This window comes from Aotus nancymaae, unplaced genomic scaffold (assembly GCF_030222135.1).
Source record: "Aotus nancymaae isolate 86718 unplaced genomic scaffold, 86718_ANA_hifiasm-v0.15.2.pri h1tg000092l, whole genome shotgun sequence".
NCBI lineage: Eukaryota > Metazoa > Chordata > Mammalia > Primates > Aotidae > Aotus > Aotus nancymaae.
Genome location: NW_026988507.1, coordinates 8,930,218 through 8,952,869, shown reverse-complemented (window position 1 = coordinate 8,952,869; position 22,652 = coordinate 8,930,218). Strand labels below are relative to the sequence as shown.

At 37.5% G+C, this 22,652-nt stretch overlaps 1 protein-coding gene across 1 annotated transcript in view; it reads left to right on the top strand.

Annotated features, from left to right (window-relative positions):
• The first annotated feature begins 1,308 nt into the window (after positions 1–1,308).
• The window catches only part of PDZRN4 (PDZ domain containing ring finger 4), a 400,259-nt gene continuing 378,915 nt past the window's right edge, over positions 1,309–22,652 (top strand). Inside the window, exons 1-3 of the mRNA XM_012465629.2 lie at positions 1,309–2,101; positions 4,441–4,527; positions 7,001–7,108. Coding sequence (XP_012321052.2) covers positions 1,454–2,101; positions 4,441–4,527; positions 7,001–7,108 — 843 coding nt within the window. The 5' untranslated portion in view covers positions 1,309–1,453. The remainder of the gene's footprint in view (positions 2,102–4,440; positions 4,528–7,000; positions 7,109–22,652) is intronic.

Below are 22,652 nucleotides of genomic sequence, written 5' to 3'. Positions count from 1 at the left end.
ACAAAGGGTTTAAAGGCATATCAAACATCTAGCACACCAATCCTCACTGGTTATTGAACAACGAACAAAATCTCATCTTTCAAACAGAAAGAAGACTCAGAAGGTTATTATCCGCTATTACTAGTCTTTGCTAATTCTTCAGTTAGCTCCAAGGAGTTAAAAGACAAAGTCTGGAGCTTTTATCATCAATTCCAACTGATGCCATTTGGTGTCATAGAGAAGTACAAGCTTTCCAGGAACAAGGCTCAATTGGCAGCAAGGAATCATCAATGATTAATTTATAAAACCCACCCAAGCATCTGGTAGCAGCTTCAGGATAATGGCAGTAAGTGATATGCACCGAGATGACAGGTCCCTTTGCATTCCTAAAGTTCAGAAGATGGTAAAGGACGTGGAATAAGGGCTTGGAATGACGCCCTACTGCGTGTTTTCAGGACAGCTTGTCATGCTGCATAATACGAAGAGTCAAACTGGGAGAGGAGGCAATTTGGATCCAAAGGGTTCATTCAGGATAAGTAGACAGAAACAGCCACTAATACTTTATGTTATTTCACTGCTTTCTTTCATTATCTTTCCCTTTAATTTTCCCTTCCAGGTTCCCAAATGATCACATTCCCGGTCCCAGTAGTAACATGCCCGTGGAAGTAGAAGATGGATGCTGTGGCAAGTGAACCTGGAGTCAAACTCAGAATCCCAGCTTCCTCAGTAGGAGGCCTTGCATGGCTGTTCAGCGGCTCCCTGAGAAGGCAGAGTCCAGAGGAGGGCACCTGGCTTTCCCCCCATCTTTGCTGCTAGGTCAAAGATCCGCGCTTTTCTAACTCACCTGATTTCTGAATCATGGTTTGAGAAGCCTGGCTCTGCGGATTTCCTAGTGTTATTTTCCTAATAGTGATTTTCTAAGGTCATAGCTTCCTTGTAGTTGTTTGATAAGAAAGAACAAACGTGCTTCTATTTCAAACATGTTGGAGATAGACTCGACGCCGCGCCATGACGGACAAAGATTCTGCTCTCCCGAAGCTTACATTGTGGTGGATTTAAAAAGTTGTTTCTCAACATTTCGCGCTGTACCCATCACCAGCTCTGCCCGGGGCGAGGCGTCTTGATGCTTGAAGTTCACTGTTCAGGCAAAGGAGAACACGGTGTCTCCAAGGACCATTGGAAGCTGGCGGCCAAAATTTGAAAAAACATAAATCACAGGGCAGCAGCGGAAGAGGCTGGGGTCTCTGGAGGTGACTTCTATTAGCGTCAGTACGGGCGAAGTCAGGGGACCTAGCCGGAGCCTGAAAACTTTAAGCCAAACAAACTGAGATCACAGCTCCCACCACCCGCCACCTCCCTCCGACTAGCCACTACCGCCGCCCCGAGACCGCTGCCCCGGGGTGGCCAGGGGAAGGCAGTGGGGGTCGGAGAAGAAGGACTCTGCTTTCGCTCCCCTTTCTCCCCCATCCCTAACATGGGCTTTGCCGTGGAGCACTTCTCAGAAGCCGTGGACCCGGCTTTCGAGTGCAAGCTGTGTGGTCAGGTGCTGGAAGAGCCGCTGTGCACGCCGTGCGGGCACGTCTTCTGCGCCAGCTGCCTGCTGCCCTGGGCGGTGCGGCGGCGCCGGTGCCCGCTGCAGTGCCAGCCGCTGGCGCCCCGCGAGCTGTACCGGGTGCTGCCGCTGCGCAGCCTCATCCAGAAGCTGCGCGTCCAGTGTGACTACCGCTCCCAAGGCTGCGGCCACTCTGTCCGGCTGCAAGAGCTGGAGGCGCACGTCGAACACTGCGACTTCCGACCTGCCCGCCGTCTCCGCAGCCGCGGGGGCTGCGCTTCGGGGCCGGACAGTGGGGAGGTGCCGGCGCGGGAGGGCTGCGGGCCGGCACCAGGGGCCGGCTGGGGCGGGGGCGCGCGCGGGGGGCCGCCGGGCGGCCTCTGTGGCCGCGGGCGGGGACCCAGGCCTCGGGTCCTCGCCTGGAGGCGGCGCGAGAAGGCGCTGCTGGCGCAGCTGTGGGCGCTACACGGCGAGGTGCAGCTCACTGCGCGCAGGTACCAGGAGAAGTTCACCCAATACATGGCTCACATCCGCAACTTCGTCGGGGACCTGGGTGGCGGCCACCGCAGGGTAAGCAAAGGCGGGTGGGCGCCGCGGGCATGGTCGATTTGGGTGGGAAGAGAAACAGTTCCTTCTGACACTTCAGGATTCCTTTGGAACGGGGCATCCTTTCTTACTATACAGCAGGAAGCATCCACGCCCTAATCATACTTTCCTGTCATTATCTTGCGAATGGATTGGCATTGAAGTTAAGGATTGTCCCCTTTTTGCTTATATTACGATTGGAAAGAGTTAAACAGATTGGATTCTAACTTTGCCCTGGGAAAGTGGAATTGGGAAAACTTATTTCCCATCCAGACTCTTGTTCTTCGTCTTTTACCTTCCTGCCCACTGTCTCTGCCTATTTTTTGAACCTTTGTCCTGTGCCTGAAGCAAATACGAGAAAGAAAGCAGAGACATCCCCCTGCCCAGACTTTCTTCTTCCGTGACTGCCAGCATCCCCGCGGCCCCTGGCAGCGGCACACACGGGAGCGGTGTCACCGCTGGTGACACTTGTCCTGCAACTGCCTGCATCCACTGCCTTCTGTTAAGTTGGGGACTGTGTGGCATGGTGGGACCAGGACAGCCTCAGGAGTTGAGAGACTGAGAGATGGGGTTTCTTAGACCTGCAGAGTTCTTTTCATCATCCTGACTTTCCCTAAATAAGCCTTCCTTGCCTCAGGATCTCATTATTGGTGTGGAGAGAGAAAGGTGCGGGGATGGGGTGGGGGGTCGTGTGTGCGACCTGGAAAGTCCAGTTCGAGAGACTTCATCTGCGGTCAGACCGGCCCTGAGAGCCCCCAGGCAGCGGCTGTTTCCCTTCTTTGTCGAAGCTGCTGGCCCCGAACTGCACTCCTGGAGCGCCCGCTTTCAGACCGAATAAACAAGCCTCTCTGCAGCACCCCGTGTGAAGAAGCTTGTTTATAAAGCTGTTACTTCTCTCCTGGAGGACTTCTGCACAGTGTTTGACATTGTTGGTCGCTGCCATGGTGAGCAGGGATTTAGCAGAATTTGCGCTCCATTCAAGGAGCTGTTTTCACTCTTCGGCACTCCCGGGGAGGAGCAACCCAGAAAGATTCCCATTTGGGACTGGCTGCTCCACACTGCCTCCAACTCAGGCACCGAGTTTAGAAGCGCCGACTTAAACCTAAAAGAGAAAATTGAAGTGAGAGGGACTAAAGTGTTTCTACCTTGATGAATGGACGGACACTGTGTACTAAAAGACTCGTTTCAAGGGTTCTTTCTCTAGTGCATACGTGCATATACATATATGCATATATACAGGTAAACTTACAAAATGGGAGGACCCAGGGAAAAGCACAGATAGAAGCTTTGCATTGCCAGTCCAGGTTTCAAGGTCGCAGGAAACTAATGATTGAAGGAAAGGAGCAACGGCTAGAATAATATGATAGAAAAGCCCATGCAGCAAGTCAAGCTACCATCCTGAGAAGTGAGAAAACTGTCCATGATTTGCAGATTAGCCAAAACCTCTGTGTTCCCCAGGAATGTTTTTCTACTACCGGTAGGGGCTGCTGTGTGCACTGCCTGGGAAAAGCTCCTGGGAAAATATCGTGATGCTGATAGTAGTGATGATAATGCTTATGGAATGTTACCATTCAGAAATAATTTCTAAGTAAAAGTTAGTAACATCTATAACCATGACTAAAACCCACCTAGTCCGGCACTAATTCATCCTATGTTTAAGTTAGTCTTTATTAATAAACATTGCAGATATAATTCCTATTTGTTTTACGATTATTTGGCCAGACCAAAAAAAAAAAAAAATACTACTTTACATAGCACAAATTCTCTTTTTTTTATTCTGCAGGAATTATGCAAAACCAAGTAGGAATATTATTTAAAATTAGGACTACAGTAGCCTAATAGATCCTGCATTACAACAGCAACATGAATATTATTTGCAAATAGTTAAGTGTTTTTAAATTCCGTAAGACTTTACGAAATAAAAATTTTACGCTATTGATAATTTATATTTTACTTTTCCGTAATAGAGGGAAAAATAAAGATAACTCCAAGGTTTAACCAGAAATATGTTTTCAATTACAGTGAAATCAGAATTAGATGCTGCATTAGGATAAAAGGGCTGCGTGTCTCAAAATGCAAAGCCGTTTAGTAATTTTTGAAAATAGGGTTTTTTCCCCTCGCATTCACAGTTGTTCTTTTTCAAATACATACTTGCAAAGTAAGTATAGGAAGATCTCAACCTTCTGCTACATTCAACCGTCCTTAATTTTAAGGTTTTCCTCTTTTCACATGTCAGTTAACTCATGGTACATAAAAACTTATTGTAGCATTTATTTTTCTTTCTTTTATATTTTTACCTAGTGATTTTCTACATTTTCTCGTAGGATGGAGAACATAAGCCGTTCACTATTGTGTTAGAAAGAGAAAATGATACTTTGGGATTCAATATTATAGGAGGTCGACCAAATCAGGTAAAACACCTTGTTAATGTATTACTCATTACTTATAAAATAAGCATTATTCATTGCTTATAAAATAATAGAGAACTTAGTTTTTGTTTGTGGATTTTGAGTAAGAAAAACAAGTGGTTTAATCTTTAAAATTATTATTGTGATCAAATATCAGATTTCATAATGCATATATTCCAGTACATACCCAGATTTTATTTATTTATTTTGTTTGTTAGTTTGTTTGAGACAAAGTCAAGGTCTGTTGCCAATGCTGGAGTGCAGTGGCACAATCTCAGCTCACTGCAACCTCCGCCTCCTGGGTTCAAGCGATTCTCAAGTAGCTGAGATTACAGATGCCGTTATCATGCCCAGCTAATTTTTTTGCATTTTTAGTAGAGACAGGGTTTCACCATGTTGGCCAGGCTGGTTTTGAACCCCTGACTTTAAGTGGTCAACCCACCTTGGCCTCCCAAAGTGCTAGGATTACAGGCATGAACCACCACTCATGGCACAGATTTTACTTAAAAAAATTTTTTATTATTATTATTTTCTTTTCGAGACAGAGTCTCACTCTGTGGCTCAGGCTGGAGTGCAGTGGTGTGATCTCAACTTACTGCAACCTCTGCCTCCTGGTTCAAGTGATTCTCCTACCTCAGCCTCCTGAGTAGCTGAAATTACAGGAACATGTCACCACGCCCAGCTAATTTTTGTATTTTTAGTAGAGAAAATACAAAATGTTGGCCAGGCTGATCTCAAACTCCTGACCTCAAATGATCTTCCTGCCTCACCTCCCAAAGTGCCTGGATTACAGGTGTGAGCCACCATGACCAGCCTTTATTTTGAGAAAAACAAAAAACAACAGCTAACAAACTTGGTTCTCTTTGCTACTTTAAAAGGAGAAGAGTACAGTTCACATTTTATCTAAGTTATGTAGTCCTTTTGGCAAATTTCTTGAATAAACCTATTTTACAATAGATGTGTAGGCAATTTCTGTTTGATAATAATAGGCAATTGTATTGCCTGGTTAAACCTTTTATTTATTAAGTCAGATTACTCAGTTTGAAGATGCTGATACAGACTAGGAAGAAAATAATATATATTGAATGAATGAATAAACAGTTGAAATAAGGGATGATTGATTTCAATAGGAACCACCAGATTAAGGAAAAACAGTTGATTAGAAATATTTTTGGCTCCCCAAACAGGTTCTTTGTTTGATTGAATGAATAATATTCTCTATGTTGATGCCAATTGTTTTCCAAGTGCATATTGTAAACTTATATACTGTAGTTGCAAAGTTCTTTTATATCCTTGAACTCCTGTGTCAACTTAATTTTCACCATAACTGGAAAAAGGTGGTTAAGTTTTAAAACACTATGCTCTTTAATTTTCTCAATAAACTGCCATGAAATTTTTGCATCCTGCATTGCAGATGTTGTCCAAGGAAACTGTCTTAATGTTGTTGGCCATATGCTCTGTTTAGGTAAGGATGGCAGTGACATCTTTCTTCCTTGTGTTTAGTATTTTGAAAACCTAGCAACTAATGACTGTTGTGCTTCCCTTTTTAAAACAGTCCTCATTTATTAAGATAAAAGTCTTTTCATCACATCATTTTTGTTATCGTTTTCCCTAAGGAATATTTTTATAAACTCTATTTCAGTATTTGACATTTAGATGACATTGGACCTTTTTTAAAAGCCTCTTAAAATTCATGACAAGGACAGCTAGAGAGAAATAATTTTATTTAACCTGCCATGAAGCCAAATGATACTTAAAATTATATGATGTATTATTATAGGATGTTGGATATTTTCCCTAAATAAGTTTTGGCTTCTTGTGACTGGCTAAAATGTCCTATTTCTACCATATTGGCTACATTTGAGGTTTAACTAACCGTGAGGCATGTCTCACCTGGAAATGTGTAAAGATTGGCTTTGTTTGCATAAGTTCCCTTGCAGTTTAGATGCGATCTTTTGGGATTTTACACTTAAGTAAGGGTACCAGTCTCTCCTGTTAATAGGCACAGCTAGAGCTATGTTTCTAAATCTGTCATATCAGAAAGCTAAATTATATTTTCAAAACTCTGACCAAATCTCAAACCAGTTATGCAGTGGGAACCAGATACATGTTTTTTCTTCTTTAACCTTATCACCCTTTTACTTGCTACATCTCTTTAGAAGTGAGATGTTTTATCAGTAATACTTAAAACCAGTTTATTTTACCTTGTACATGCCCTTTCCCATAGCTTTTTATGTGAACTCAGAAATGTGAAGTAAATAGATAATCTTGTCAGAGACTCTGGACTCATTTATTAAGACTGCCATCTTGATAAATGACTAGTTGGTGTTAAGTAAGGTAAAATTCTGTGCCAAATCCCCAGCTAAGAGAGTTACAGGTTTAAGGAGGATTGGAAATGTTACATTTGGTAAATTGTCCTTAATAATATTTAAATTTTGCTTACGTCTTTCTTCTGCTAATGATTTTTTTTATGTAGAATAATCAGGAAGGAACATCAACTGAAGGGATTTATGTTTCAAAAATTTTAGAAAATGGACCTGCAGACAGAGCAGATGGCCTGGAGATTCATGACAAAATCATTGAGGTAAGACAATGATAAAACATGTGTATGATCCATGAAACAAAGATTTGGATATTTTAAGTTTCCAAACTTATCGCTTTACCTTGGTGTGGTGCTTATTTGTGTACACACACACACACACACACACACACACAGTGCTTTTACTGCCACATACATATATATGTGGCAGTAAAGGCATTATCGTTTTTACTTTCTTACAAAAAATGTAAAACTCACTGGGACATGTGGCTCATGCCTATAATCCCAGCACTTTTGGTGGTTGAGGCAGGAGGATCACTGGAGCCCAGGAGTTCGAGACCTGCCTGGGCAACAGAGTGAGACCTCATCTATGCAAAAAACAAAACTAAAAATGGTCCCAGCTACTAAGGAGGCTGAGGTGGGCATATTACTTGATGTCAAGCCCAGGAGGTTAAGGCTGTGGTGAGTTGTGTGTGGGCCACTGCTCTCTAGCCTAGGTAACAGAGCAAGATGCTGCCTCCCAAAGGATATAAAACTCTATTATGATTCTATATAATTTATTAGATATTGTGATAAAAGAATAAAACACCTGAAGTTTCCAAATGTGTTAACTGAATACCTCTGTTTTAATAATTTGTGTTTCACATGAACTATGATGACACTTGTTTGATTATTAAAGGATTAATTATCATAACATTTCAAAAAAGGATGATAAATCTCTGTTGAACACTTCTGATGAGGAACTATTACTATATTTTAAACTTGTGATTAATATGTTATATGTAGAGTTTAGAATAAACTATACAATACCTTTAATATTTCTCAGTATAATATGGTTACCTTCTTTATGTCATGATCTTTTTATATGAAAGAAAAAGGGAAATACCTTTTTTTCTCTTTGTTGTGAAAACCTGGTGAGAACTCTTCATTTGCCCTAGTGTATGTTATAACTGTATTGTTGTATTCTGGGGTGATAAAGTGAGCACCTATATGCTAGTAAAGTTGGGTTATGATAATGAAATTTTATGTCCCTGCCTTCTGCCATCTCTGTCCTTTTGACATTTTATTAACTGATTAAGATAGTATTACTTGCTGTTACCAAAAATGATTAAGTTACTTTTATCAGTGGGTTTATTTACAATGTATTAGTAAAGGTATAAATAGGAATTTGGAAGGTTTACTTGACTCCAATATTCTCTTTAAAAATTCTGTTTATTCTAGGCTATATAATCACTAGTGCCATCTTTCTGAATATCTGTATAAACTATCAGCATGAAGCCAGATTTTCTGTATTAAATTTTGAACAAAGTTTTAGATTTTCATTCATCCTCTGTGCACTGAACAAAGTTGAATTTTTAATGAATTGACATAGAATAAGAGTGAAGAATATAGAAGAGCCAGTAGTTTGCTGTTTTGGGGAAAAAGAGCATAACATTTATAAATTAGCTGATTAGATTACATAGAAAAAACATAAGAGTTATCTTTTGCTAAAAAACAAAAACCGTGGTTTATATCTAAAGAGGTCTCTTGTATCAATATTTTATTCTTCCAGTTTTGTTGCCAAGAAAGTTCAGACCTACTTTCACTGTTGCTATCCAATTTGTCTTGACAATTTGCCTAGTGGAAACATTCACATGCTGTAGCTTCTAAAGTCAGAATGTGTACAGTATGATTTAAAGTGCCACATAATTTAAACAGAAGATTGTACCTATTGCTTTCTGCATTACCTCAAAAACAAATTAAGTTATCCAGTTACCAGTGGAAAATAAAGTCCTACATTTAATATTTTTAGAAGAACTGATGGTACTGAATACATATATTGTTACACAAACACACAGACACAACAGAAATACATATTGGCAATTTTAAAAATAACTTATTCTAGGTAGGTGACAATGTTATGTAAGTTTCATTAATGTTACATTAAAAGAGAAAAAGAATTATTTTTATTTTTATATTGTGATACAACACTTTGGTTAAAAACCTATTGGTTTTGTTAAAGAGGTAATTTTATAAAACTATGATTGAAAAATCAAGTGCATCTTGACACTTATATAGTACTATTACTAATATATGTCAAATTAACCTTATTTAAACACTATTAAGATAAAAAAGCAAAGAGATCAATCATAGAAATTCAAATGAAATTTAACTAGCTATGGTATTATTATTCACTTTGCTTTGCATATGTTAGCAGTTAACGACAAGAGCTTGAAATTTGTCTCAACGATACAGAGTTTTCAGTGTGTCTTTTATACCAGGGTACGTTTATTTTATGTATATAGGCTATAGTTCCAGGATTGATCAGTGTGACCACATTTGCAGGTAAGAAATGCCTTAGAGGATGTACATATTTGTAGAATGCTGTGTGTTAAATGCATGAAATATTTTAGAAGGAAGATTATTAGAAAAAATTCTCTCTTGCTTAGTTGTTCAGTGGTGTTATCAGCTTTTTGAGTGAATAGGCATTTGTGTGACTTTAATATCTAGTTAAAAAGTAGCGTGTTTTTTCTTGAGCATAGATGTGTGTTGTGAAAGACCCAAATGTACCCATTAAAGTTAGAAATATTTTATGCTTGTCAATTATTTTAGTTTCTCTGTCATTATGATATCAATCAACTTTAAGCAGTTTTTAGCTAATGGGAAACTGAGAAGAAATATATCAATTTAAAATATGCAGATGCATATTTTAAAACAGATTTTTAGAGTAAAGAGAATAACTTCTGTTTTGTGTTCAATGATTTGTTTGTTGAACAAATTTAATGGATCAATTTTTGAATTTGAAATGTTTGACTTTTGAGTGCTAGGCTCCTGAGAAGGGAAATAATCCACTTCATATTACTGTGCAGCTTATACACAGCACAACTGGATTTGGTGTCCCTGTCTGAAGGTCTAACTGTGGTTCCCATTCTCCTCATCATTCTGTGCTATGAAAATCTCATCAGAAAACCTGTAACATTATTTTGATTCATTTTAAATTGTGATCCAAAGTTGCTTGCAGGTAAAATTCCAAATTGGGCTATCATGTTCTGGTTTTTGCCCTTCTTTTCTATCTTTCTATCATCTTGGGCACCTTGCACCTTCTTTCTCTCTTTCTTATTCCTCTGCAACATTTGTTGTCAGGAAAGAAGATTCTTACATTCACTTGCACTATTTGAACCATATACGTTTGTTCCATCATAGTATCCAAACTTTAACTATAGATAATGCCTTAATGACACCTAAGCTTATATCATTTTCACCTGGGCCTGCACAGTAGCTTCTTAAGTAAACTTTTCTTTCTTCCAGCCTCTGCTATCTGTAACTCCACGTTTCCTATCCTCAGCAAAACTTGTCATTGTTTCGCTCCTTTGCTTAGGAGCGTTGATTGGCATTATATTTTCAATAAGTTAAATCCAGGTTTTTCTTGTGAAGCAAACATGACGTTTAAAAACGTTTGTGCAATTTTTTTTAAAACCCTCCATTATTGTCTCATGAAACTCATCCATTTTCCTATCAACAGGCCTCTCTGCTTTTATTTGTTGTTTTCTTTCTACCTGGTATTCTGTCCCATGGCCTTCTGTAGCTGAGAAACTCCTTTGTATCCTCAAAAATCCTCTATTCCTGGAAGCCCTTTGCAATCCACTAAGCAATATTATCTTCTTTGTTGTCTAAAGATCTTTACACCTCTCACTTTCATAGCATTTTCATATATTATGGTATATATTTACTTTTAGATCTTCTTTCCCCCCAACAAATGTATGGGTTTCTTAGAAGTGGTTTTAGTATTTTATTGAACTTACTAACTTCAGCACTTCTTTTGCTCTCAGCATTGTGCCTGGGAAACTTTAGACATTCTGTGAATTTTCTTTGAATGATGGACTAAATGAGTGGATAAATCTCAAGATCAAGGTTTTAGGCACTATGGTATGGATCCAAGGGTTTTTCAACATCCCTGCAATCTTGCCTCGTGGGCAGTCCCCAAAGGCTCTCCTGTCGCATCCGATTCCTTCTCACCATATATTTATTACAAGATCAATCAGAAGTTGAAAGAGTTATTGTTTCTTAAGTTGTGAGATCTTTAAAATCTAGCCACAATGGATCAATGCAATTGTATCTTTCTAGACTGTTTCTTATAGTCTGTAAATCAAGAAAGAACCTAAATCTACAAGGCAATGTTTCAAATTCTGTTCATGTAAATGCTTGGATGGGATCTGAAGACATGTGTGCTCACCTTCACCTTCATGCAGAATGTTAGTTATTGAACTTGAACAGCCGTGGTAAAGCTGCCTGAATTTACATGCTTGCCTGCAAAACAGATGTGCAGAGAAGGGCACTGGACCAAATAAGAAATTGAACAAAAACATGATTGACTGCAGAGGAATTAAAAAGATGAAAGATATTTTCAGTGTTTCCAAGCTTTGTAAATGGTCTGGTGAAAAAACCAAAAGAGCTGAGGCTTCCTAGAGCACTGGGGATGGCCTAAGAACCTCTTTGAAGTCCTCTTTGGTGGAGCTGCTTGGAGTAATTACCAGTAGCCCCAGCTGTGAGGCATTCTGAAGAAGCTTAAGACACAACTCACTGAGCTTGATGCTGGGAACTTTTTAAGGCAAGTTTAGAGAGGTTGTGTTTTTCTAAGTACATGCTGTTGTATTCCTAGTAGATTTTAGTGTTTCTACAAAGAGACAGGAGTAGAAACTTTCCCAGTCTGTTCTAAAAATCATTGTTCTTCCCAATGTCTTGAGAAAGTGTCACAAAGGAGAAAAGGAGACTGACATGGGTTGGGTGGATTTGGTGCCTGATCGTCTTAACCCTATGAATTATTACGGCCACATCACAGTTCCATGGCTTTATAAACAGTACCTTTAATCTGCTTTGCTCTCCTTTCTTAGGCAGATAACAGTGTTCTTAAGAAGAATGTATCACTTCTTTTATAATCAGCAACTTAGGGGTGATTCAATTGTTATCTTCATATCAAAAACACCCCAAAGAATAGACATTATTTATTACGTGGTTTCAAATATTTTAAACAATTTTGTATTGCTGTAAAAGATATAGCAATAAATCTTCAACTTATAAGATTAGATGAGCAATTGAGTATGCTACTTAAATAAGGAAATACTTATTTTCCATAATTTGGAGTACGATGCAATTTAGTATAGAATACTGGACAAAATATATAATGTTAAATGAAAATGTTGTTACTTTATGTAAAATTAGATGATTTGATGTTTTATTTGCATAGTCTATCACATTGAAGCTAAGGGAAACAACAGATTTACTCTATGAAATTCTATTTCAGAAAAAACATAATTAGTTAACAAACAGTTATAAAAAAAGATCATCAGTTTTCACAGTGAAATATGCTACAAACATGATTCATGAAGTATATAAACACGTTTAAATGATAATACACTTTTGTTGCTGAAGGTAAAAATATATATAACCTGTTACTGATTGGAAAGAACTTATAAGCAAGATGGGAAGATAGCTGTACTTTAATTAAACAACAAAACAAAAAACAAAAACAAAAAAATGAGCACAGGATGAGTGATTGGCATAGAATCACTACCAAGAAGGATTCCTTAATGTTATGGGGGCCTAAGAGCTTTAATCTTTAAGAGGGAATGGTACTTGAAAGAACTCTTACAGGAAAAGTCAGAGAGGGATTGGGAGGTGAGAGAGGGTAGAGCAAGAGCTTTCCATATTCAGAAAGAATGCCATGAGTCAAATGACAAGGTAGGACTTGTGTGTCTTTCTTGGCAGCCATTTGGTTGATTAACGTGAAAAATATCACAGCTAATACTTATTGGTTATTATATGTCAAGCATTCTTTAGTTTTTTTACAGTTATTAATTCATTTTATCCCCACAAAACTCTATAGAATTGGTACCGTAGGTATTGGTAGTTTCCCATTTTACAGATGAGAAGACTGAGACACAGAGAGATCAAGTAATTTGCCAAGGCCACAGAGTAAGAGCTCCTGTATCTGTGCTCTCAACCATCACCTAATACTACCTATTATAAAGACTTATATAGGTGATTCATGGTAGGTAATCTATGAAAAGTTAGTTGAAGCCAGACTTTGAAGAAATTAGGGGAAGACCTTGCATGCCTGGCTAAGGAGTTTGCTTTTTATGGTATAGGCAACAGGGAGTCAGTGATAAGCTTGGAGCAGGGGAATGAGACGAGCAAAGCAATGATGAGAAGATTAAATCCCAAAATAGATTTAATTGGGGTATATAAATAACTTGAAAAGTAAAAGAACTTGAGATGGGACACTAATGGGTGGGTATCAAAGTTGTCCATATATGAGGTAGTAAGGGTTAGTAGCAAATAAATGCAACAGAAAAGTACCAGAAGGTAGTGATAGCCTAGTTATGTCATTCACTATACCTACCTTGAACATCTCCCCATGTCTTCACTTTCCAACAGTATGCTTATCATCATCTACATCAAGAATGTAGTCTAAAACCACAGAGGTTATTCATCCTTTCTTTTATTCCCTTCATTGCAGACTGTGTCATGCTGTTTAGTATAAATTGATGATGGAAATCTGTCCCTTTTGTCTATTAGGAAGTCATTTGATTATAGTGGTTCAAAGAAATCCTCTAAAAAGTCTTGAGAGAAAGAGGGAGAGAGACAAAAGGCTTGATGGGTTACCCTGGGGGCAGGAGAGTTCCTTAAGGAGAACTAGGATGTTCAAGCATTGTTTTCTCCTGCGGGCAGTTAGAAAAGATCCTGCAGAAATATGGTGCGTGTTGGAAGTACAAGGGCAATTTGGAGCCTGTAGTAGTCCATTCTCATACTGCTATAAAGCACTGCCCTAAATTGGGTAATTTAGAAAGGAAAGAAGTTTAATTGACTCACAGTTCTATGTGGCTGGGAGGCCTCAAGAAACAATAATTGCCAAAGGTAAACGGGAAGCAAGGTATCTTGTTCACAAGGCAGCAGGAGGGAAAATAAATGCAGGAGAAACTACCGAACACTTATAAAACCATCAGATCTCGTGAGAACTCACTCATAATCGTGACAACAGCATGGGGGAACCACCCCTGTGATTCAGTTACCTCCACCTGGTCTTTTCCTTTATATGTGGGGATTATGGGGATTACAATTCAGGATTAAATTTTGGGTGGGGACACAGCTAAACCATATTAGAGCCTGTTCACCTTTTAAACTTGATTTGAAGTATTTAGAAGTACTATTGACCTTGAAGCTTTTTTCAGACAAAATTTTCTCTCAATCAAATGTGTCATCTTCCCTGTCCTGGAATATTGCATTTTACTTCATATGGTTTCTTAACCATCATCTGTACTCTGTCAAATCTGTCTCCATGCCAGTGCTACTTGAACTATTTGTGTTAAAATGCATTTAATTATTTTATTTTATTTTTATGAATCATAGACTATAAGATAAAAATGAAGAAGATGAACTAGAATAAAATGAAATAAAATGAGACAAAATACCACCAGGCCAGGCCAACATTTTATTATTTATATATATTATTTATATTTATATTTTATATGTTATTATTTATAATTATAATCATTATTGTTAGATTCATCAGATATACATTTGTCCTACCAAGTTAATATAAATGATTCTAAATTCTTGCTCTCTCTTTCTGTACTTACCTTATCATAGACTAGTAACAAACTGTTCATGACCTGGCACTGGTCTTTGGACCTTAGTCTATTCTGAGTAGCACTGCTTCTCACAGCAGCCAGAGAGATCATTTAGGAATGCAAATTACATCTTATGATCCTTCTGTCTACAATTCCTGAAAACCTTCCCTGTGCCTGGGATAAAATGCAAGGTTCTTAAGCCATTCAGTGAGGTCCTGCCTCCTCTGGCCCTCCTCTATAAATCCGGCTTCTTTGCCCACCCTCCCCTTAGCTCACATTGTTCAAGTTACACTGGCTCTCTCTTTCAGTTCCAGAATACACCCAGTACTTTCCCGTCTCAAGGACTTCTCACTGGAAGTCTCTTTCCCCTCCTTTAACCTCACTAACTTCTGCTCATTCAACTCAGCTCAAATGTCACCATTGCAGATAGGCCTTCTCTGACTTCCCTGTTTAAACTCAACTCCCACGCGATGCTGTTTCACATACCTCCTTCTCCTGGTAATATCATAATTAAAAATTACCTTTTTCCCTTTAAGTAAATGTTTACAGAAGAGTCACAAATCTAGTGCAACAAAAGATCAGAAAGTGAAGTCATGCATGAGGCCAGCACCCAGATCAAGGAACAGAGCATAGCAAGCATCCTCAAAACTTCCCTTCTTCCCCTGTTACTTCATTACCTTCTTCTAAGTTTTGCCTATTTTTGACTTCATATAAATAGAATCACAGAATAGCTATTCTTTAAAGTTCAACTTCTTTTATTTAACACAATGTTTGTGATGTCCACTCATATTGCTGCATATAATTGTTCATTCTTATAGCTGTGTAGCATTTCACTATATGACTGTACCACAATTTAATTATCAATTTTACCTTCAATGGACTTGTCAGTTCTAGACTATTACAACAGCAGTGCTCTGAACATTCTTATTTGTTGGCCATAGGCATGCATTTCTGACACACACTCACAAACAAACACATTTATGGGTATATTTGCAAGGTCAGAGGAAATATAAATATTCAGCTTTAGTCATTACTGCCAAATAGATTTTTTTTAATGGTTGTAGCAATTTAGATTCTCATCAGCAGTATCTTAGAGTTTCAGTTACTCCACATACATGCAAAAACTTGGTATTGTGTTTTTTTAATTTCATCCATCTGGTGAAATGGCATATGCGGGTGATTCTGGCATTTCCTTGATGTCTAATGAAGCTAAATAAATCTTTGTATGTGTATTGGTCATTTCAGTCTCCTGCTTTATGAAGTACCATGGTGAGCTCAGAAATCCTGCCTTTTGCTGTGACTTTAACACCCAGCAGCACTCAGTAGGCACTCAGCTACTGAATAAATCATTAGTAATATAATCCTACCAAGATAAAGCAAATATAGCCCTGCTGTTAAAACTCTGTGCCTGACATATATGAGGTGTGCAATAATATGTACTAAATGCATAAGTAAAACTTTCCTAAGTTTCTTTTAAATTTGTATCTATCACAAAGCAATTAAGTGCTTCGTGTCTTACCTGGTTTTCTCTCAGAGAAGAGAAGTAATTCTATGTTTCTTTTGACATTATCATGTTTGATCATCTCGGCATGCTCAATTTTTAATGTTACTTCTTTAGAAGGACCAGTTTTACACTGTCTATCTCGCTTCACAATTCTTTGTTATAGTGTCACAAAGATTAATATGATCCCTAAACTAATACTTTTGGCCTAGATACACTGTCTTACAAATCCTTTCACTTTTTTCGAATGTGTGGGTGTTATTTTTTAAGAGACATAATTCTTTTCAACAGATAAGAATGATCAAAGAAGAAAAATTCTTTGTTTTTCTTCTTACCCGAACTTTCACTTAGAGGACATTTCTTTTTATAGCACAGAACTTTATAATGCATATCTCTTCTTAGACAGGTATAATTTTTCTTTGGATCCACATTAAAATCCAGTAATGTCACATTCTACTGATTCAGAATTAAGTCACTGAGGCATACTTAGTTAACCCTAAGATAAATTTAGATTCCCAGACATACAGCTGGTAAGATAGAATTTTAGAGCTGAAAAAAATTGGTTGGCTCAAAATTATCTAATAAACAATTGAAGAATAATTTTCATATAAAAATGTTATATTTTACACATTAAGTACTTAATATTATTGTAGGTATATTTTATGTAATTAAATATTGTATCATGTGGGATCATGAACTGCCAAATAAATTATCTTACTGTAATTCATAAGTATATATCTAACTCATAAAATATATCTCAACACATATAAATTATATACCAAATGACTGTTATATTCAATCAGAATGGTAAGGATGATGATGGTTATAAAATAGCGAACATTTATAAACTCCTTATTGTGTGCCAAACACTATGCAAACAGCTATATGTAATAAACACATTGGTGCAATTAAAGGATTCCAGTGAATAACAGTAACTTAAACTTTGATATGGTCAGTTTCATTGGAATAAACTTCATTATGTCTAAAGAGGAAATACGGCTGGTTAGTATGAAGGAATAGTAAACGTGCTGTAACATGTACTGGAAACCTATGGAGTTGATGGCTCCAACTCTTCTTTAAGCCAGGCAGTGAAATTCAAGTGAATTATAGTATTAGCCATGTTTACAGTTTACGAAAAAAAAAAAAAAAAAAAAAGTGGCTGGGTGCGGTAGCTCACACCTATAATCCCAGCACTTTGGGAGACCGAGGCGGGTGGATCACAAGGTCAGGAGATTGAGACCATCCTGGCCAACACGTTGAAACCCCATCCCTTCTAAAACTGCAAAAAAAAAAAAAAAAAAAAAAACAAATTAGCTTGGCATGATGGCATGCCCCTGTAACCCCACCTACTCAGAGGCTGAAGCAGGAGAATTGCTTGAACCCAGGAGGCAGAGGTTGCAGAGACTGAGATTGCGCCACCGCACTTCAGTCTGGGCAACAGTGCAAGACTGTGTTTCAAAAAAAAAAAAATCAATTAAATACAGTGATAATTATGTGTTTTCTTGTGGCACTTGGAGTTTATAATAGCTTTCATTATTAAAAGATCCCGAAACACTTTGTGGAGCAGAGTTACAGATAGTCATCCTTAGCTCTGAATGTCCTGTCTTTTGTGTGTTCTAAGCTTTGTAAACATTGCTCCTATTGGGCACTATTGCTTCTATTCCCAGGGCTCTACTGTTTAATCCCAGGATTCATAATCTATTGGAAATGTCTGACCTGACAAAATAGAAGTGTAAGCTTTACGATAAGACTTGACTATTTGGTTCAAGGAAAATATATAAATCCAATTCTGGGAATAACTTGAAGAGAGTTGGCTGCTTTGAGAGTGATTCCCAAAGTTTAATATCTCAGGTGTTTTTCTATATGAAACTTTTCGCTAAAGTAACCTTCATCTTCATGTATATTGTCTCCATTTCTCTGCTTCTAAGGGGTTGTCAGTAATACTTGCATCAGTATAGGGATTTAGCTTTTAATCTGTGTCAATTATTTAACCAGTAGCAGCTGAAGAAACTTGACCTTTTAGAATGATCACAACCTAATGCATTTGCTTCTCATTTTTACCATATTCAGATTAATTTCTTACATGGAAGTGGTTTTTTAAATATCAAAATCAAGGAAGAACATACGATTTTTTTTTTTTGTTTAAAAAAGCTTGAACCTCTAATCTGTAGGAAGCATGTTATGTAGTTACTTTCTCCTTCTTAAAAATAACTCAGTAGTAAGAAGACTGTTGTTTTCTCTGGGGAGAAGGCATTATTAAGGAAAGAAAATGAAGATTGTTAATTTCTATGAACACTGTTGTTCTTTGTGTTTTTTCTTTTATATCCTTTTAAAAAAATATTGTTGGGGAAAAATAGTTTCTAGAAGTTTTGCACGTAAAAGATAAAGAATTTTCACCTTGCTCATGCTGTAGGAATCTGAGATTGTTAAGATTAAGTTACATGAAGTTAAGAAGGTGCTTAAACTTTCTAACTGTGTGATTTGTGTGTATGCATGCATGTGTGTTTCCTCTTTCTTTACCCTGTTTGAAAGTAATGTGTCAACACTTCGTAAGATAATTTTTTATTCTTATTTTGGAAACAGCTGCTTGGATACTACTGAAGTGGCAAAGTTAATGAATCATGAGAAGCAGTGGTTTAGTGGTTTATTTTGAGTGGAAATAAGCTAAAAAAAAAAAAACAACAGTTACTTTTGCTTAGCTTTTTTTTGTTGAGATGGTGTTTCACTCTTGTTGCCCAAGCTGGAGTGCAGTGGCGTGATCTCGGCTCACTGCTACCTCCACCTCCCAGGTTCAAGTGATTCTCCTTCCTCAGCCTTCCGAGTAGCTGGATTACAGGTGTGTGACACCATGCCTGGCTAATTTTTTGTATTTTTAGTAGAAATGGGGTTTCATCAGTTAGCCAGGCTGGTTTTGAACTGCTGACCTCAAGTGATCCATCTGCCTCGGCCTCCCAAAGTGCTGGAATTACAGGCATGAGCCACTATGCTCAGCCTATTTTGTTTAGCTTTCTAAGAGGTCATTTGGGCACAGATGAAGACATCTGAAAATTAGTCATCATTTCTTTATCCATAAGCACAATGTTACTGGCAAGTTTTCTATTCAAAGTGTTCAAGAAATAATATAAGTGAATTACGTTAAATTATTATTGATATCTTTTGGAGGGCAAGTGTTAAAACATACTTAAAATTTTACAGCGTACTTAAAAATTGAAGAAAATATTATACTTTATATCTACTCTTCATTTTTAGCAACATTTTTAAAATGTCAAAATATAAGAAATAGTTTATTTTATTTGTGTGCAGTTATTGAAAAATGAAACCACGGTGAAAAGACATTATTAAAAACCACTATTTCTTTTGGAGGAGAAATCTTGGAAATTTTGAAAGCCATGTATAAATGTGAACTTACCTAGAGTTCAAAATGTAACATCTGGTTTTCCATATTTTTTGTCATGGACTGGTAGGTAAGGATTTTGCTAGAGATTTAAAACGCTAGAATTACTACAACCATATCTAAGATTTGAAATTAGTTTAGGATATTTTACCAAAAGACACTAAAGCCCACAAACAATTAATTCATTTTTATTCTAAATCATTGAAATCTATTTCTGTTAATTATTTATAGCTCTTCTCTCTAAGTCAAGCTGTTATTCAAATGTAATCTCTAAAACGTGGTCAGTTTTATAGGTAAGTTATGTCTACACAATGCCAGAGAATACAAATAAATCTTAAATTTAAAAATCACAAGCCAGTATTTCATGCCCTCAGCAAATACCCGAAGATAGAAATAGGTTATGCCATTGCCAATAGTTCCAGCTGCCAGAATTGCCACTCCAGGGTACTTTATATATGATTACCTTATTGAAAGAATTGTCAATATCCCTTTTGTCCTTGAGAGGAAAAATATTCAGAAGATCTTGAAAAATTTCTAGATTCTAGATTGGTATTTTAATTTTCAAAAGCCAACCCAGTCCTGGGATCGTTCTTAGATGATAGCTTCAGGTTATATTGCTTTGGTTTATTTCAGGAGAAAATCTGTTGGAGAATATAAGGGAGGTTCTTATGTCTTTTATACTTGCCCATTATTTTTATTTATTTTCCTTTGTGGCACTTACAGAAAGCCTTGTGGATAGATCTGTTTTTTTATAGTAATTCCTACATTGCTGAAGAAGCTTTTCTCTGAGGTGCTCATGTATTATCATTAGTGTGATTAATGTTAGTCACTTAAACAGAGAGATATGGTCTTAATTAGAAACTAGTATCTTGAAACTGCAAACCTAACAAAATACAAGGAAAATCAGAAAGAAGGCCACCTATAGATACACTCTGCAGATTTGATAATTGGACTGTTTAGGCAGGAGGCACAGAAGCCTTTATGTATATAAATCCAATTTAATTTGATGAGCCGTCTGAAGATCAGTTTAGGCAGACTAAAAGCCACTGATATTAGCTAAAACAGATATGAAAACACAGTTTGAGGATTATAGTTTTTCACGAGACCAGAAACCCATGGCGATGCCATTAATTGTGCATTCCCTTGTCAATATTTATCTGTCAATGTCTGTTTATTGGTCTCTTTATATGATACCAGGTTTCTTTGTATATGATTTCTAAAATAGGTATATGTGCCTTAGTCTAGTTTTATGGAGAAACTCCCTTTGCATATTTGTTTTGTATTCTTCCTGTCACTGTACCCTAGGACAGAATCAACCTTTAACTGGGCCTTGTGCCAGTCAGCCCCACGGTGCGAGGGCTCAATCTCATGTTACATCAATCTTGCCTTATAAGAGTACATGTTCTAAAATCCCTGTTGCCCCTAATTAGATTATACTGTCATTAGAGGGACATAAACTTTCATAGGGATATTTAAACATTTGTTTTTCTCAGACCAAAGTGTTGCTATTATATATAGACATATTAAAATATCAATGCAATGATATTTTACTTTCATTTATTTCTTAGTGCTTCTGCCTGTTCTGTTTTATTTGGCTTTTGAACTAGAAGTTATTGCAAGAAACTTCTTGTTCAGAGGTGGATTTTTTCCCTACTATTTTTATGTACATACATCATTCCAAGTGGAATATCCGTGTCCTCTAAATATGGAAAAGTTGACAGCCTCATCTTATTTTTCATGTGTTTCATATAGTAATAATTGTCTGGAATTAAATTGATAATTTCTGTGACAGAGTACATATTCTCTAATTGTCTTTTTTAAAATATTAATTGTATCACTTAATAAATATTTGTTTAGCTTTTGCTATGAGCCAGCTACTGTGCTAATACTAGTTACAATACACCTAAGAACCTGGAATTATGTAAAGTAATGGAGAGAGAAGTGAAATAATAAATTAGTAATTATAGTAAACGTATGAGGGAAGTTCTAGCTGTTGTTTGATGATGGGTATGGAGTGGGTGGTTTTTATCTGACAGATCAAGGATATTTTTCTTTGAAGAGTGACATTTATAGCATAACTAGAAACATGAAGAAGTGTTAGCTAGGCAAGGATTTGAGAACAAAGCTTTTAAAACAGACAGATGAGTGTGTGTGAAAGCGACAGGATAGGAAAAAGCTTAGTGTATTATAAGAACTGAAAGAGAGCTGATGGAAGAATGGCTTTCCGTAGGATTGGAGGGCTTGGGAGGGGCTAATTCATGGATCATGTCTCAAACAGGTTGACTGTACATCTGGGTTGCCCTTGGCAGCCTTGTTGATCTAGCAAAATGATTACTAACACTCCTACTTATTCTCAGATGTGCCCCAATTTGATGTTAAATTACATCTTCCTCCGTTTATAAATCAAGGTTTTTTTTATTCCAAGAAAAATAGGAACCCATTAAAGTATTAAGTGGGGAAATGACATGATCAAATTATTATTATAAGAAATCGTTCTGCTGTAATGTTGCAAGTGGCTTTGAGGAATCCAGATGGAAGTGGGAGGCTGGCTAGTCAGCCAGTGCAGTGGTTCAGATGCCAGATGGCAGTGGTTTCGATGAGGGATTTGGCAGTGGAGACACAACCCATGGCTTCAACATATATTTCAAAAATAGACTCAGGGAAGCCATAAGCAACAGGCATCCTCCTTTTGATCTAGCAATAATAATGCTTCTCTTCATTTTGATAACCAGCCATGAGCGCATGCAATGACCACACTCACTGTTCACTTATACAGCCATGGGTTCTTAATTTCTGTTTCTGGTTGGGCCAGTAAAGCCCTTTCCTCATCCCTCTTTTCTGCTTATCACTAGAGACAGAAACTAAAAACCATGGCTTCAGGCTGCTAATAACCTAAAATAAAACAAAACAGAACAACAGCAAAATAAGGCAGGTTGGACAAGCTTGCTCTAAGTGACTTCCTGATGACATATGAGGGACTCAGTTTTTTCAGCATTTTGTCTTTTTATTAACCTGTAGCAAGCCTTTGGAAAGCATCCTTGCCAATAGTTGATCTAGGAAAACAGCACAGAGCATTGGTTTGAGCCC